We start from the raw sequence: 17,990 nt of genomic DNA, 5'->3' as shown, positions 1-17,990 counted from the left end.
GTAGCCTTAATCTTAACAACTACGTGATTTGATCCAAAATTAGACATTTTGAATAAAGAATGAAAGTAAAAAAAGGTATCTCAAAAAATTGATTTTGCGAAACATGGATTACGTAACTTATACTTATTTTTAATATTTTAAGTATAAATTTAACGAATTTCAGAAGTATCTTTTATTTAAATTTAACGATTTCATTATTTTTTAATCTTTCCTGTTATAATTGTAGGTACCCTGTTAGCCGATATTATTTTTATTCTAACAGGATGATGTATAATTAATCAAGTATTAACTAGAAATACCCTATTCTACACATGACTTCTGTAGTTAGTCATTTGTTTAAACTTCATATTTACAAGAATATATAAAATAGAAGAAAATACTTACAATCATAAAATTAAATTCCTAAATAACAGGAAAAATGAAAATATCCTGTTGGAATTATCCTAAATGTTAATGGTAATGAATAAAACATTGTCTGTTCAAAAATATCCAATATTGCTAATTACTGAAAAAAGCAAATAAACAGGGCATACTCTTGTCAATAATTTAAATCATTAGCTAAAAGATAAAATGTATTAGAAATAATGTAAACTAATCTTACATATTCATAAATATATAGAAAACATGAAGGAAGGTATGAAACAATAGGAGCGTCAACGAATGCTGAACAGAAAGCAAGAAGAAAGCAAGAAAGAAAGAAAGAAAGAAAGGAAGGAAGGAGGGAAAAAAGAGAGAGAAAGAAGTAAACTTGTCTCGTTGTAGATGCGGTGTGTAGTAGAGCCCAGTAAGTATGTAATACTTATATATACTTACGTAGGTGTCTGTTAAAAGTAGGATGAAGAGGAGGTGGTGGAGAAGAAGGGAGGAGGTTGCGCATGGTCGCTTGGAGGGATCGCGTTGAAACTTTCGTCACGGTATGTCTCCCTCCGATCGATCGTAGTTGTGGGTGAAAATACTTATATTCTGGTAGGTCTTGTGAAGAAATTAGCGCGAAACAAATATTATGTTCCGGCATTAATCTAAGGATGTAAGTAGGTCCTGGTAGAAAATACATCCGTTTGAATCATCGAGGCATACGTAGTACTTTTTTCGAACTGGTATCAAACTCTACTATTCTCGCTGTCGCGTGTAGAATTATTTTATATCGGCCGAGCAGCCGCCATCTTGTCTTACTTTAGACGGACAGAGAGAGAGAAAACGGAAAGATAGAAAGAAAGAGAGAGAGTGAGAGCGAGAGTGTGTGTGTGAGTGAGAGAGAGAGAGAGCGAGAGAGAGAAAGAAAGTAAGCGAAAGAGAGAGATAGATAGAAACGGGCCGTGGCTGTGGTATAGTCCGTCATAGTGACAGCTTGGTAAAAGAAGCGTTCGATAGACGGTCGGTGTTGATGCGGTGCGCGCGTCAATCGCGTCGCTTATGCTCTCTACTAACGTAGAGAGAAGATCTATCATTTGTAGAAAATAATTCATCGGTCCTAAATATCCTAAAAACGAGATTAAACACTTTTATTCGGAGTGTGTCCGCTCCCCTCGTCAGATCAAAAAAGGTGAGCATTGAACGTTAACGAAGGTAATGGCAATGGAGACGACGCCAAGAGAACGTGAGATTGCTGCGGAGGATAGTATCAAGGTAGTATGCAGGTTTCGACCCTTGAACGACTCCGAAGAAAAAGCTGGATCGAAGTTTATCGTCAAATTCCCATCCGGCGGTGAAGAGAATTGCATCTCCATCGGGGTATGCTCTGATTTTACTCTGACTCACGCTAATTATTTGCTTTCTGTGATATCTTTTGTTAAAATGTAGTAATCGTTGTTGTTCGTCTTTCGTCTCGCAACTTTTCATTATAGACAGCTGTTTTTTAATTGTTCATGAGTTTTTCGATTAGTTTATATTTCATGTTTTATTCGTCGAAAATTGTTAACTATTGAAAATGATGTTTAAACGATTACTGTTTTAGTCAAGTTTCTATGTTTTTCAATATTGTGCAATTTGGTGGTAGACGATTACTTTTTTTTTTTTAATTGTAATTAATTACATGTGTTTATAGTTTTTATTGTAAATTCTTATGTGTGTCTTCTTATGTGCCATATTTCCATCTACTCTTTTTTATTATTTATACATTATAAGTAATAATTCTTTGCCATTACAATGATAATGAAGTACTAGTAAGTAATATTGATTGATTACTGTAAGTGAAGAAGAAATTGTGAACTTACAGTGATGCATTGTATAAGAAGTTGCAACATACGTGGTTAATAATGTTTACAATTTATTTATTAATTTTTTTAATTTAAATCCCAATGTGTATGCCGCATTTATTTCTTCTCTTTGTTACTATTTTTACATAGTAATATTTACTATACCATGAGAATAAAGTACTAGTAAATACTATTGATTCATTTCTGTAAAATAAAAAGAATATATAAATTTATATTGATGTACTAAACATGAAATAGCAGCACGAAGTTATTAATATTATGTTAATATTTTTGTTTTATTTTAGGGGAAGGTATATCTTTTCGATAAAGTATTTAAACCAAATGCCACCCAAGATAAAGTATACAATGAAGCAGCTAAATCCATTGTCACTGATGTATTGGCAGGATATAATGGTACCATTTTTGCTTATGGACAAACATCCTCAGGTGAGATTATTTATTTTAGTAATTGAAGATAATACTATGTATGAAAAATGTTTTATTTGCATTTTACTTAAATTTGTAAACTATAATCATAGGAAAAACTCATACAATGGAAGGTGTCATCGGAGATCCTAATAAACAGGGTATCATTCCAAGGATCGTTAATGATATTTTCAATCATATTTATATTATGGAAGAAAATTTGGAATTTCATATTAAAGTATCTTATTTTGAAATTTATATGGACAAGATTAGAGATCTTCTCGATGGTAAGCATTTGTATTACTCTTTTACTCCTTTATTACGCTATAACAAGATGTGAGACTCGTAATACGTTTTACGACCTAAACATAAGAAACACGAAATTTAGCACCGAATATAACAAACAGCTCTGTGCTTTAAATTATAGTGCAAGGGGTCAATATTGTTTGCCACTTAATTACTATTATGACATTAAGTTTTGTTTCATTTTTATTAAGAATAAATCTTATATTAAATAATATGATATTTACTTATAAAGTTTATTATAATATTCCTATATTATATTTAATCCTATATTTTGTATTATTTTACTTTTCAGTCTCTAAGGTAAACTTAAGCGTGCACGAAGATAAAAATCGAGTACCATTTGTAAAAGGAGCGACTGAAAGATTTGTTTCTAGTCCAGAAGAAGTTTTTGAAGTAATCGAAGAAGGAAAGTCTAATCGACACATTGCTGTAACCAACATGAACGAGCACAGTTCTCGTTCTCATTCAGTTTTCTTAATTAATGTCAAACAGGAAAATCTTGAGAATCAAAAAAAACTATCTGGAAAATTATATCTCGTTGATTTAGCTGGTTCGGAAAAGGTAAAAACTAAACGATATACTCCTCATTGTTTTTTTAGAAATATAAATATTTGATTTTTTTTTTTATATTAATTATAGGTATCTAAAACCGGAGCCGAAGGTACTGTTCTTGATGAAGCCAAAAATATTAACAAATCTCTATCTGCTCTTGGTAATGTTATATCTGCGCTTGCCGATGGCAACAAAACGCACATTCCTTATCGTGATTCCAAATTGACGAGAATTCTTCAAGAATCGCTTGGTGGCAATGCTCGAACTACAATTATTATTTGTTGTTCGCCTGCTAGTTTTAACGAGTCGGAAACCAAGTCGACTCTAGATTTTGGTAATATATTTGATAGAAAATAATCTAGCATTGACATTTATTAAATAAAAAATGTAGCATGTAGTTAAAGACACGTTTAATGAAATATATTTCTCATTTTATAGGTAAACGTGCTAAGACTATAAAGAACGTTGTATGTGTTAACGAAGAATTAACTGCAGAAGAGTGGAAACGTCGTTATGAACGCGAGAAGGAAAAAGCTGCTAGACTTAAGGGCAAAGTTGAAAAATTAGAAGCAGAATTGTCTCGTTGGCGCCAAGGTGAAACTGTTAAGATCGAAGAACAAGTCAGTTTAGGAACACCTGACGTTATTACACCAATTATTGCATCCGTCGAAGGTAATTTCCAAAAAGTTAAAATATTTTCTATTATTTCTATAAATATGATTTGACAAATGACATTGATATTTGTTTTATTAGGCAAAATTGACGATGGTCCTCTACCAGCTACACCTGGTGGTGGACTTATGGCAGGATCTCTTTCGAATGAAGAAAGACAAAAACTAGAGGAAGAACGTGAAAGACTGTACCAACAGTTGGATGACAAGGACGAAGAAATAAATCAACAATCTCAATATGTTGAGAAATTAAAGGAACAAATGGAAGAGCAAGAGGAACTGATTGCAAGCGCTAGACGGGATTATGAACAATTGCAACATGAAATGAATAGAATACAGCAAGAAAATGAAAGTGCTAAAGAAGAAGTCAAAGAAGTTTTACAAGCTCTAGAAGAATTGGCAGTTAATTATGATCAAAAATCACAAGAGGTAATGATTATAATAATAATGTATTTTAAAACAGCAATATATTTGATTTATTTTATTAAGAGGGGATAAAGAGATGCAGATATAGAATGATAATTAATTTAAAGGATAATTAATTCGTACTTTTCTTTTCTCTTCAGGTGGAATTGAAAAATAAAGAGCAAGAAACATTGACGGAAGAACTTCTCGCTAAACAAGCTGCTTTAAATAATACCGCGTCTGAATTGCAACAATTGCGTGATATGTCCGCTCATCAAAGAAAACGTATTGCTGACATGCTTGCTAACTTTTTGAAAGATTTAGGAGAAATTGGAGTAGCCATTGGTGGTGACGAAAATCTTAAAGTAAGTTTACCTCGAATTAATTAAATAATAAATTTTATCTTCGCATTAAAAACCCTCTGTTGTACGTATTACATACGATATGTTCTTAATTTACAAATTAGGTTGCACCGGAAAGCAATGGAAAACTCGAAGAAGAATTCACAGTTGCGAGACTTTTTATTAGTAAAATGAAATCAGAAGTCAAAAATTTGGTTCAACGTTGCCAAGGATTAGAAAGTTCTCAAGTAGATTGTAACAAAAAAGTAAGTCGAATAAACGCGATCCTATCGTTTAAAACATATTATGTTTATATGTATACTTAAAGGATATTTATTTGTGAATATTAGGTTTCCGAATACGAAAAAGATTTGGCAGAATGTCGACTTTTGATAACTCAACATGAAGCTCGTATGCAAACATTGTCCGAATCTATGAAAGAAGCTGAAGCACGAAAACGTACTTTGGAAGAAGATGTAGATGCATTACGCGAAGAATGCGCAAAACTTAAGGCAGCAGAACAAGTTCAAGCGGTCACTAATAAAGAAAAGGCAGAAGAGAAAGAGGCAGCTACAAAGATGAAGGTAGCTTTAGAGGAACAAATGGATCAGCTGCGTGACGTACACCAAAAGCAGGTAAAATTTTATAGCATATACTAACGAACAATTTAAGTGTTCAAAATTTAACGTGTGTGTCATTAATGTAAAATTAATATTTAGGTCGCTGCGCTTAGAGATGAATTATCCGAAAAACAGGACTTGATCAGTGAATTGAAAGATTTGAATCAAAAATTTACTTTAGCACATCAACGAATGCAAACAGATTACGAACGATTGAAACAGGAAGAAGCAAATAAATCTGTTAAACTCCAAGAGATGATACAGCTTCATGAACGCCGCGAACAGGTATTTTATTGTTTCATTTTACAAATTAAAATTATCACTTATAATAAAATCTATTTTCTAACATTAATTTATCATTTATAAAACTTCTAGACAAGGAAAGATCTCAAAGGACTAGAGGATACCGTTTGCAAGGAATTGCAAACGCTTCACAATTTACGTAAATTATTTGTTCAGGATTTGCAAACTAGGATAAAAAAATCAATTCACGTCGAGGATAATGAAGACGATGGTGGCTCACTTGCTCAGAAACAAAAGATTTCATTTTTAGAAAATAATCTAGATCAGCTTACAAAGGTTAATGTAGTAATTATTCTAACATTATTTATACTTATAGCGTTGTTACAACGTAATTCATTTTATTTTAAGCAAAGTTTCCATTAGTTATATTTCGTTTTTTAATTAGGTCCACAAACAATTAGTCAGAGATAATGCGGATCTTCGATGTGAATTGCCTAAACTTGAAAAGAAATTAAGGACAACTGTTGAACGTGTAAAAGCTTTGGAAATAGCTTTGCGAGATGCCAAAGAGGGTGCAATGCGAGATCGTAAGCGTTACCAGTACGAAGTAGATAGGATTAAAGAAGCTGTAAGACAGAAAAATTTGGCTCGCCGTGGACCTAGTGCACAGATTGCAAAGCCTATTCGAGCTGGTCAGCATCATTTAAGCAACATTAATGCTATGAGAACTGGCAACCGCGGTAAGCAATTTTAATTTATTTATATGAACTCTGTTATAAGAACATGGTAGAATGAATTTAATTTATCTGTTACTTTTCTTTTGTTTCTTTTAGATGCGCTTAATTAAGATACTACATTGTGATTGAGAAGTCGTGGGTTTGTTCGATTTTGTACAAAAGGAGTCACTTCAGACTGCTCTACATTTTAGAGTAAGTGAATGGATTTGTTATGCTTAACAATTTTGTAATTATATATTTTTACTATTTTAAAACGATAAACTGTGTTATATAAATTGACAGGGGTATTAACTTCTTAACGCGCACATTCGAATTTAAATTCGAAGAGCGAGTGATAATAGAAGAAGTTAACTTGAGCAGCATCATATTTTATGTTATCGTAATGCACATGCTTGAATAGACTCGAGCAATGAAAAATCATCTCATGAAAGCTATTATACAAAACTTATATATATTATATAAAAAGTCATATAATATTTAACTTTATTTATAATCATTGTTGTAACATCTTGTATTCCTAAATTACGTTCAAATAAGATTTTCGCGAATAAAGAACTGGTTTTCTTTTCCTTGACGAAATTTTTCATTTAAATGCGCGTTAAGGGGTTAAAAGCTAATAATTTCGTCAGTATAATATTATATGTAACGAAGTTACAAACGAACAAACCTAACGACACGTTATTTCTTTATATATTTCTCTCTACTATTCTGTTTGCAAAACCAAATGTAATACATACTCCCCAATTCTGTGATCGTTCGGACATGTGATGTTAACTTAACGGGGAAAAATTCATTCGTATATCTTTATCATATGCTTAAATTATATTTTTTTGTTTTTCTTTCGAGAACGTGGTTTAAAAACGTATAGTAATGTTGAGTATAACGTCAAATCCTTCACTTTTGCAGAAAACGATTGCAAGAACGCTTTGCGTGCTGAGGTGCTAGGAGATCGAAACAAACTAATCTATTATTATGGTGTATTCACATAAATGTCATATTTTAAATGCAATAGATATATTATAATCTTAAAGAGCACCGCCAATTTTTTTTTTTTTCGAAACAAGCATGTGCTTTGAAGTATACTAATATATGAGTGCATCAATTTATCAATGTGCTGCATGTCCCATCCATGTATAAATATTTAACTCGATTGCACTTATAAAAAAAAAAAAGAAAATTATCATAAATATTATATATCTTTTTTCTCAATTATATAAAATAATCTTGCTAAGATTAGCTTCGTCCTTTTATGATCACATAGCATAATTTTTTTCAAAAGGTTTAAGATAGAATAATAATAATAATAAAAATAATAATAATATTAATATTAATATTAATAATAATAATAATAATAATAATAATTATAATAACAACACCAACACCAACAATAATACTGCGCGATTTTAATCGTTACAACATCCGGTCTACCATGAACTTTATTTGTCATATCAGATGTCATTAAATTCATGATGAATACATTCAAACTTGAATGTTTTGGATGGTACTATTAAACTTGGAATTAAAATGTTTCTAATTCAGTTAAGAGATACGATCGGATATGCGGCCTTGAAAAGAATGATAGGAATAATCATGGCTTATAAGTACTCTTAGTTATAAATAACTTCCTCTGTAGTTACTGAATATTACACTGTCAAGAATATGATAGAAATTTGGACCTATTTTGTGTGCCCGCTTAACGTGAGTTAAGTGCATCGGCTTCTTACAGAAATTTGTAGGTCCAAAAGAGAATGATGTTTATAGAAAAAAGAAAATAATAATAGACGAAAAAAAACAATTCATCTTCGCTTAATAATTAACAACGTATATTACTTTTTATGTAGTCAAAGTTATGAAATAATTTTCTAATCGAATTATTTATATTAATTTATTTTTTATTCTAATTTATATTACAGAAAAATCAAAGTCGTGAAAATATATATCACGCTTTGCGTTCTGTGCAAACGTACATATTAAATAATAATTATTATTCTTGAAATAGTCCTTCATGCGAAAAGCAGATTTTCAAGTGTTTACCTAGAAATGCATTTCTTAGGTAGCTCAGATTATATATACAACAAGATCTATTTATGTTCCTAAAACTTGTTGCTGCTGTTGCTGCAAAGTGTCAAAATTATAATCGCATCCCACTTAAAAATTATTGTTTTAAGTTAGAAATAGACTATTTGAATAATATTTTTTATAATTAGAATGTATATATATATATTCCATATATGTATATATATATACACACACATAAACATGAATATCGAAGCCACGTGTAACTAAATATAGTTTGCAAATGTTACATATCCTTCAATTGGTTATACATTATTTGTTCTTCCTTTTTTTCTCTCTCATTTTCCGTCGAATGTAACATAGAAATTATTCTCATCGAAATTATCCGTCAACTGTTGTTCTATATATATATATCGATTAATTTTTTATTTAACTGTTAATTTTCCTTACATTATCTTTCATTTTTGTAACACGAATAAGAAAATGAAATTCGTTAACATAGCAAAGACGAATTTGGAGCATAGAGATTGTATGCAACTTTTAAATTTTTTTTATGTTCTTGTCAAATGTATATAAAAAATGTAAATGCACTTGAATGTCTTTGTATTAATTTAAATCTACATTAATATTAGTATATATGGTACACTATGCTCACAAATAATTCAAAAACCAAACATATACATACATATATATATATACACACGCATTAACCCATCATAAATGCTGAACGCGTTAATCTCTGTTATTTAAAATCCACGACAAAAATGCTATTAGGTTTTTCCCTCGTTATTATAGAAAAGAAAAAAATAAGAAAAAAAATATTCATCGCTGAGTTTTGTATCATGATTCATGTATTTTTCTTTGACTGATGAATTATGATGTAAAATCTCAGCGTTAACCGTAACATTTATTTTTATAGAACATCAAATGAATAAGAATCAATGCTCATTAGCACTTCCGTACAGAAATAAAGGATCGTTGCAGAATGTACACAGACTACAATTAACTAATAACTAATAATCGTAAGCTTTGTGTCACTGCATTCAAAATACAATGGATGTATGTTACAAGACGTAAAGGATATAGCACTTTGAATTATTAAATAATTCCCATTAAGAGATGACTGAAAGTGAATTTTTTGTATTTTATTTAAACGTTGCCAAAATATGTACTTTTCGGGCTAAGAAAAATTGTACGACTGCTCACATTACTATACGTTATATAATATATTCGTCGATGTTACGTTTCGTATCATAATAGAATATTTTTACATTCTTTTTCATTTTTTTCTAATGTGCAATAAGATTATAATTTTGTGTTTCTAAAAGAAATTAAGATACACACAATATCGATCTATAATTTGTTAGTATATTAATCATTGCAAATCAATTTAATTTTATTAAAAAAAACAGTCTGGGAATAAGTGTTCATATAACTGTATGCAAATATTGTTATTTATTACAAATTGAATGTTATGTAATATTGTATACGCATGTGAAAAAGAATTTTCGTTCTATAAGAAATAATAATGGAAATAATTGCTATATCCTTTACCATTTTCTGTTGCGAGTCATATTATTCTATAATGCTTTAGTTATTTTTATTTTTTAAATATTTAAAATATATATTTCATACTTTTATTAATTATTTAAATGAATTAATATAGAAGTATTTAATTAAATTAAATTAAATTAATGATTATATTCTAAAAGATTATCAAAATGGAAGTTTAATAAGTCGGTTAAAAATTTGTAATAGATAATAAAATTGTCGACACACAGTTAATATAATTTTTTCATAGTCTATTAAATCATCCCAAAAGTTTCGATAAGTTTTACGCGCGTAACATTTAAAAAAAAAAAAGAATATCACATGCGTAAAACTTAGTAAGAAAAAAAAAAGACAAAAACTTTTAGGACGACTTAGTAATTAATATATATTCGGTGTCTAAAGTTATTAAATTTCCGTAAAACAATATATTCAATAATAAGTAAACATAGCCAATTACTGTTAAAGGAGAGATTGATCTATAGCTGCTATCTTTGTAAACGGAGTAACGCGAATATGAAAGAAAAATAAACAGATTAGTAATGGAATTATGTTTCATCATTATAATAACAGTATTAAATATGAAACTATATTACATATACATTTATACATTCTGTATAAAAAATACCCGGAATTGGTAATTTAAAAATCCCGCTTAAAAAGTATTGGTAATTTTGTTTTCTTAAAGTTGGCACCACTGTATCTAATTACCAGGCTGAGTTTAAGCACTATATGTTTGATCAGCAGATGTTTACAGCAGATGTTTATGTTAGTAGTTGTACTCAACAGGATTTGAGTGGGATTTCGTGTGGAGAATCGTTGGAAATTATTAAAGGAATATTTGTGTATTTTATTTAACAATTGTAGGTATTTTTTGTGCACAGAATATATATAATAGAATATATAAAAAGAAAAATAAAAAAAGAAGGCCACATCGGATAAGTATAATATAATGTATAATATGTTACATACACCTTACATACATATATACACATGGATCAACAGAAAAAAAATTAGGCATTCCATTTAAAAAAAAATAATAACCTTGATATCTCATAAAAAATGATCTTCAACAAAATTGTTGTTTACCATTACATTCACCCCCCTAATATTGTTTAACTATGCAGGAAAAATCTTTTCATACAATGTATATTTTACGAGTTATTTTGAAACGTCAAGTTCCGAGGACTCACCCGGTATATTTTTATATGAATGACAACAATATGTTTTTGATGCTTATATATTTTTTAGGTTAATTAATTTTTGACGTCTCATTTAATCGTACAAATACTTTTTTCTTTTTAACAGTAAATAAACATGTCAAATGTCATTAATTTGGAGCTGCATTAAAAAAAATTTGTAATTGCATGTATTGCATTTCATATTTAACAGAACATCATTGGAAATGTATGTGAGATGAATATGATCCTTAGAAGTATTAATATATAAAAAAGTTATTAAAAAACTAATTTATATAATTATAATAATTAATAATGTTTTTATTTTCGTTATAAAAAAAAAAAATCATTGCGAATCATAAATCAAAGTGGTTTTTTGTACAATATTCTTAACACATAAAAAAGAACTAATAAAATGAAAACATTATATTTTATACTGGTGACACACATCTTAAATAAAATTTAATATTTATTATAATAAGGCTGAATTTGTTAGACGTGCTAAATGATCATTCAATTTTTGTTATTTATTACAAAATGATTTCTAAATTAATAATGTACACTGTTCAGATCTACCTCATTGGTTTAATCAGCTTCTAATGAATTATAATATGAAGCATTTATTATTTCCAAATAATTAACTTTTAGAACATAAATTTATGTCCAAGATGTAGAAGAGAGGTTTTAGAATCGAGATAATATATATAACAATCGTAATATATAATTATATTTAATTGTAAGTATTCCTAACAAATAATATTATCCTTATTATTATTATTATTATTATTATTATTATTGTTATTGTTAATATTATTTACATTAAAGAAACATCACTTATACATTGAAATTTGATAAAATTAACGTACTCGTGACTATTTATTTAAAAATACCATAAAAAATATAACATTAAATCTACTTATATTCGATAAATGTTACGTACGTTAAAACATCCTGATATCACTTATTCTTAGATATCTTCGTTGTTATCATAATTTATATTATTAACACGATATTAATATTTATAAATAATATAAGAAATAATTAAAATAATATATATATAAAAAATAATATTGAATTTAATTAAGATGCCTGTACTAAGTGGTAACTTGAAGCATTCAATAAATTTATCATTGACCGACCTACACATTAAGTTGAATAATAAACAAGACAAATTAGATAGTATACCTTCAGCGAGTAAAGCAAAGTATGATTCAAAAGTTTTAATTGGAAATTGGCTGGAACATCGTGCACCTTTCATACCTTTCTCTAATAATTGGATAACAATATACAAGCAACATTATAAATCTTACGATACCAACATATACAAAAATGACCGAGTAGAATTTTGGGATAATAAAATAGAAGATGAGGTAAGTCATATGTTACAAATATGTTGTTAATAAATGTTTCGTTTTAAAGCTTCTTTTTTTAAATGTCTTGTTATTTTTTTATATTTTACCCAAACAGGGTTTGTCAAGTACATCAACGGATTGCCATGGAAAATCATATTGCAACAATATGACCACAACATATGATTTAAGCTACAGAATTCTACCTAAGCAGTTACAAAAATCTTATAGAATCTATAATCTAAGGTAATTTATGTTAATATTCGATATTAAGTATTAATTATCTCACGGTATATTCATTCGAAATTTGTTAATTTTTGTTATACAACGCGTTTGTTTAAGAAACATACGTATTAAGTAATAAAACTACGTTGAAGGAAAAATAAATGGTTACCAGAGCAAGATTTAACTAAAGATTATGGGAATTTAACAAAAACTGGTATTAAAGATGTATTACAAGTTCGGTGGGACAGTACTTCAAACGATGCAATACAGTATTGCAGATGGAGAACTACGTATCAAGATGAGTACAAAATGCAGGATGTTTCTCTTATAAATAAGAAGTAAGTCTGTTTCTTTGAGATTATAAAATAATGAACTTCCAGTGTTGTGCCTAACAAATAATATTTATGTATATATTTACATATTTATTATTATTTATCTTTCTAAAGGTTTCATAAACAACGATTGAACACAAACATATCATATTTAAACAGCTTAAACCATATCAATGAATATTCGAACGGTTGTCCGGTTGCTTTTTCTAACTAAAATAGTAAATTGAAAGCGACCTACCTTCTAAAATATTTTCCTTCTTCCATGCTTCTTAAAGATAATAACTTTAGTTTATAAAACGTATTTATTATTATAGGAAACTCATTCATATGATTATATTAGTTTGTTTGATACAAAAAGTTAAATAAATAGTTAACATTTTTTCCTTAAATTTGTACAATTTTATATATATAATAGTAGTAATATTTTTTTTCCTTTCTTTTAGAGTTACAAAAATTTGATAATAATATTCTATTTACAAGCTAATTTAACTTATACTTAAGCCTATTCCTAATCATACCGTTACTATCAAAGTACATCAAGTCACCATTTCTTTTTGCATCTCTATTTACACAAAAATATGTACAGTAAGAAAGGTCAAGACCTTTATTATGTTTCATTGTATATTTGTTTACGATACTTATTCCTCAACTCGTAACAAGTTTCCCTTATTTTTATTTGAATACAAAATTTCATTTAATTAAGATATATTATTATAACTTACATCTCTGATTAAACTATTAAAATTTAATATAGGAAAGAAGGTATTTTAATGCTTGGAAATTAACTTTTAAATCTGTAAACTACTATGCATCAAATTTATAAAAAAGATATTATGAAATCGAGTAAAAGAAAATATAATCTTTGGCAATTTATACAAGTGTTGGACACAATAGAATTATAAATATTATTATATTTTATTTATACATAAAACGCATTATTGAAAAATAAATTATTTTTTTTATCAAAAAGAAAAAACAAGTACTATATTAATTATTATTAACAATAAACTCGTGTAACTGCACAAAATGAACGTTTTTTTGTAAGCATTATGTAGGCACACAAAACATAAGTCAATATCGATAAGAATAAAAAATAGGAAATCCTTAGAGTAGTAAAAAGTAAATATAATCATTTTTTTTTAATTATAATATCTTGATTGAACACATTATATTCTTTTTTCTTTTTTTTCTTTCTTTCATCATATCACAAATTTCATAATTCACAGATGCATCAAAATTGTTTTTATATCAAATACGTAAATATCATATGATGTATAAAAACAATACTTTAATTACATGTACAAAGTTGTACTTTGTACGAAGACATTTTTTAAATGCTTATTCGGATAATTATCAGGCTTTTATTAATATGTTATGATATATTGGCAGTATATGCAACGCTATCTATTGACAGCGAATAGATAAATTTCGTTCCGTGGTTACGGAAAATAGTGAAAAAAAAAATTGTTGAAAAAAAATAAAAATCTGTCTCTTACTAATGGTACTAACGATACTTTCTTAACGCAACAAAGTTGTACAAACTGCTAGAATATTTAATAAAAGCGAACCACACAACAACGCATGTAACCAAAAAGTATTATTTGATACTGTTGTATAAGGTGGATGAATTATTTGTTGTGTGTTCATTGAATTTTCCATATCATCTGTGCAGATTTTTGACTGTTGCGAACAACACTCGTCATAATTAACATTATTCTTTGCAAAATGTGACGTTAGTATTTGCTGAGGTAACAAATGACTTTGCGAGAATTTCAATGTTTGATGGCACATTGGATTTTTCGGTTTTATAAAAGAATACGATTGAACAGGTTGACAAAAACGCTTAACTGATTTCACATTGTTTTGCTTTTGACCGTAATATGACAATGATGCGTCCGAGATAATAGAACATTGATCCAATTCGTGAATGGAGGGTTCTCTAGAAGGAGCACAGTTAGAACCGACAGAACCAAAACCAGAACTTTGACTGGATGATCTTGATAATGATGGGGTATCCATGCCTTCTTGCCAATATCCACCAGCAACCCACGACGTTTGTGTTACTGATCTTAATTTAGGTGGTGATAAAATATTCCTTTTGCCAAACATATTTTTATTTGATTTTTTAAATAGATCAGGACTAACCGTACTATAGATTTTCTTTTCAAATATCTTAGGTGTTCTTATTTGGCAATTCGGTACATTGTCATCTGATGAAAATATACTGAGTGTACTCATGCTATCGTCTAATCCAGAATTATCAAATTGATTATTTTTGAATTGTAAAGTAGAACGGATATCTAAATTATTCGTTGATGTCGATAATTTAGTTAATTCTGGGCCAGTTCTGTTAAAACAACAACAAAATTTAATATAAATTAATATTTTTAAATATTTATATTAAAGTTGAATTAAATTTAGGTTTGAAGTAAGAAATACATACGTTGACGATAGTGTTGTACCAACAGGATCAGGAATATCAACAGAAACAGGTGTCATTAAATATTTGGTCAAGTTCACTGAAGAATTAGTAGTTTCGTTTAAATCTGTATCTACTTGTTTAACAAACTTCTGTGTATTATTTGTTATTTCGATTTCAGGAAATATTTGTGCTTTGGAATTGTTTACATTTGTTTCTATTTTTTTAAAGAGATCTTTCCTTACTTTAATATTCGATTTGGGTGTAATATTCATAAAACCTATTATTAATGCAAAGCAAATGACCTAAAACATGTAAAATCAAACTTGTGCATATACGAATATAATAAATATAACATGTTATATTTATTTAAATTATCTATTACTTTCTGTTGTCATCATACGAACTTTTTTTAAATACTAATTTTGTAATACGTACCGCATGATATTGAGTTACGTATTCGAGAGAAAACCAATCGTTGTGAAGATCTGTTTTGAGTAATTTATATTCTTTAAAAGGTGTAAGTATGATTATACAAATCCATAAAAAAGCCAATAAAATATCAGAATTTCTTCTCTTTGCTGTTCCAGCCCAGCACGCACATAATTGAAAAACTAATCCTCCGATAGGTAACAATAAAAGTTCAGTATTATATACAATAACTGAATCAAAAATAGTTGAAATTACTCTGAAAAACCCTTCGAATTGTTTTGCATTCTGCAATCGAATAAACAAAGACTACTATATTAAGATTTTGCAACACCAAAATTCATATAAACTTAGATTATTATTAAAAGAAATGATATTACTTACAGTAATAAATGTATGTAAAGGTTTACGTTTAAAAAACATTATTTTATAATGATCAAGCCACAATTTCTGTTTAGCTAATACATTTTGTACTATGCCATTACAATTTGTACAAAGTGGATATTTTAATTCTAAAGAATCTTTAAATTGTTTAACTTCTTCATCGTATTTTTTTTCATTGGTTGGCTCAAAATTCGAAAGTATTATTAATTTAATTTTCTGATGTTTATTGCATTTCTTACAAAATGTATTCTTTGAGAATGGTACTGTTTTAGATTTACTACTACAATACTTTATAGAGTTATTGGTAGAAGCTTTATATTGCTCTGGTATATTATACATATAATTCCCATCCTAAAAATAAATAATAACAAAAAATTTATAATAAAATTTATGAAAATTATTAGATTCATTTTAAAGATTCAATTTTAGCTCATTGAATTTTACTATCTTACTCTCAGATATTTCGGAGAGCATTTTTGTGCTTCTTAATACATATATTTATAAACATTGTTAATATGATGATATGTCTTGTATCAGTTTTTCTCTTATGTTTATTAAACAAAACTTTTAGTTTCCAGGATTGTAAGTTCAATCAAGTGCACACGTACTCGATAAATTTTTAAGCTTAATTTTCTCCAAAACAAAGCCTTATATGACAAAATTTTATTTTATGACATTTTGTATAATAAATATTTTATTCTATGTTTTCTTTAGTTTTTCATGTAGAATCACTCCTGTTTGCTTTACCACTAGTTAGAGGACGCTCTGTATTTTTAATATAATTGGAAAATTACCTTGGAAAATCCATTGAACTGTTCACAGGATGGACATAACCACCAATTGATATTTTCTCGTCTTACTTTTGTGTTATTATTACAAAACCAGCAATTTACCTTTATAGGCCATCTTAACCTAAACAAGAAAAAGTATTATAATAATAATTATAAATACTTCCAGTTAAAAATATATTCACAATATTTATATAAACTATAAGTTCTTACTTTAGCTTTTGGAAGACAACAACACACGTGACAAATATTAAAAGAATCGTAATGAAGATGGATATAAAATTACACATCAAGTAATACGCAGAATCCATTTTTTCATGTTACTAAATAAACAGTCTTCATTGAAATGTTTTTTAAAACTGCAAACCACTAGCGTTTTTAACGTCGTGAATTTTATTCAGCATCTCCCGCCAAACTCATAGGTCCTTTAACCTTAACCTTACAATTTGAGTTGCCATTAAAATTATGTTATTTCTGTTAGATCTGTATTATCAATAGTGCATTTATATGTGTTATGTAATTTTGTTAACTATAAAAACATGTAATTACATTATCAAACTAAAACATGAATTGCTAGGAAAAAAAGTAATATTTAATAGTTAATTTTTTTTAATTATATTATAACTTACTAAACATTAAGTGCAACTTTAGCAATGCATATGTATATGTACATCATATACATAATGCATTTTATATAATTGGACAGTTTAGCAGAAAATATTTACAATGCCAATCATAATAAATTCTTGAGAATATTGACAAATCATATTGTTGTATCTGATGGTCTTCAAATATTATGTAGTTACATAAATTCTATTGAATTTGA

General features: G+C 28.1%; 3 protein-coding genes and 1 long non-coding RNA gene across 10 annotated transcripts; 3 read left to right on the top strand and 1 right to left on the bottom strand.

Moving 5' to 3' along the window:
• On the top strand, window positions 1-690 carry LOC122521198. The gene is made up of 2 exons (XR_006304683.1): window positions 1-75; window positions 620-690. It is a non-coding gene; the product is annotated as an uncharacterized LOC122521198 (long non-coding RNA).
• Window positions 691-866: 176 nt separating this feature from the next.
• Window positions 867-7,980, top strand: LOC122521197 (kinesin heavy chain). Of its 7 annotated transcripts, none has more exons than XM_043641719.1 (15): window positions 867-1,027; window positions 1,534-1,731; window positions 2,501-2,642; window positions 2,735-2,908; window positions 3,220-3,488; window positions 3,567-3,813; window positions 3,918-4,151; window positions 4,233-4,579; window positions 4,717-4,920; window positions 5,022-5,162; window positions 5,247-5,531; window positions 5,616-5,801; window positions 5,892-6,095; window positions 6,205-6,499; window positions 7,403-7,980. In XM_043641719.1, exons 2-15 carry the CDS (start codon window positions 1,570-1,572, stop codon window positions 7,483-7,485), a joined length of 2,973 nt encoding a protein of 990 aa, XP_043497654.1. In that variant the 5' UTR covers window positions 867-1,027; window positions 1,534-1,569; the 3' UTR covers window positions 7,486-7,980. The 7 variants fall into 7 exon arrangements, 5 of the variants coding, with proteins under 5 accessions (XP_043497654.1, XP_043497652.1, XP_043497651.1 ...); XM_043641717.1 differs by having other exon boundaries at window positions 1,440-1,731; XR_006304682.1 differs by adding an exon at window positions 6,593-6,688 and having other exon boundaries at window positions 868-1,731; window positions 7,403-7,526.
• A 4,114-nt stretch (window positions 7,981-12,094) lies between these two features.
• On the top strand, window positions 12,095-13,533 carry LOC122521196 (uncharacterized protein C1orf158 homolog). Its single transcript, XM_043641714.1, has 4 exons — window positions 12,095-12,608; window positions 12,706-12,833; window positions 12,965-13,150; window positions 13,259-13,533. Exons 1-4 carry the CDS (start codon window positions 12,324-12,326, stop codon window positions 13,356-13,358), a joined length of 699 nt encoding a protein of 232 aa, XP_043497649.1. The 5' UTR covers window positions 12,095-12,323; the 3' UTR covers window positions 13,359-13,533.
• Window positions 13,534-13,751: 218 nt separating this feature from the next.
• Window positions 13,752-17,877, bottom strand: LOC122521193. The gene is made up of 7 exons (XM_043641711.1): window positions 17,794-17,877; window positions 17,378-17,602; window positions 17,171-17,288; window positions 16,377-16,727; window positions 16,002-16,280; window positions 15,588-15,868; window positions 13,752-15,491 (listed from the first exon to the last, which is right to left on the bottom strand). The coding sequence occupies exons 2-7, from the start codon at window positions 17,473-17,475 to the stop codon at window positions 14,663-14,665; spliced, it is 1,956 nt and encodes a 651-aa protein (XP_043497646.1). The 5' UTR covers window positions 17,476-17,602; window positions 17,794-17,877; the 3' UTR covers window positions 13,752-14,662.
• Between the last annotated feature and the right edge of the window lie 113 nt (window positions 17,878-17,990).

This window comes from Polistes fuscatus, unplaced genomic scaffold (genome assembly GCF_010416935.1).
Source record: "Polistes fuscatus isolate 324 unplaced genomic scaffold, CU_Pfus_HIC Scaffold4, whole genome shotgun sequence".
Classification (NCBI taxonomy): domain Eukaryota; kingdom Metazoa; phylum Arthropoda; class Insecta; order Hymenoptera; family Vespidae; genus Polistes; species Polistes fuscatus.
Note: the sequence above shows the minus strand (reverse complement) of the source record. Positions and strands in the feature narration are given on the sequence as shown.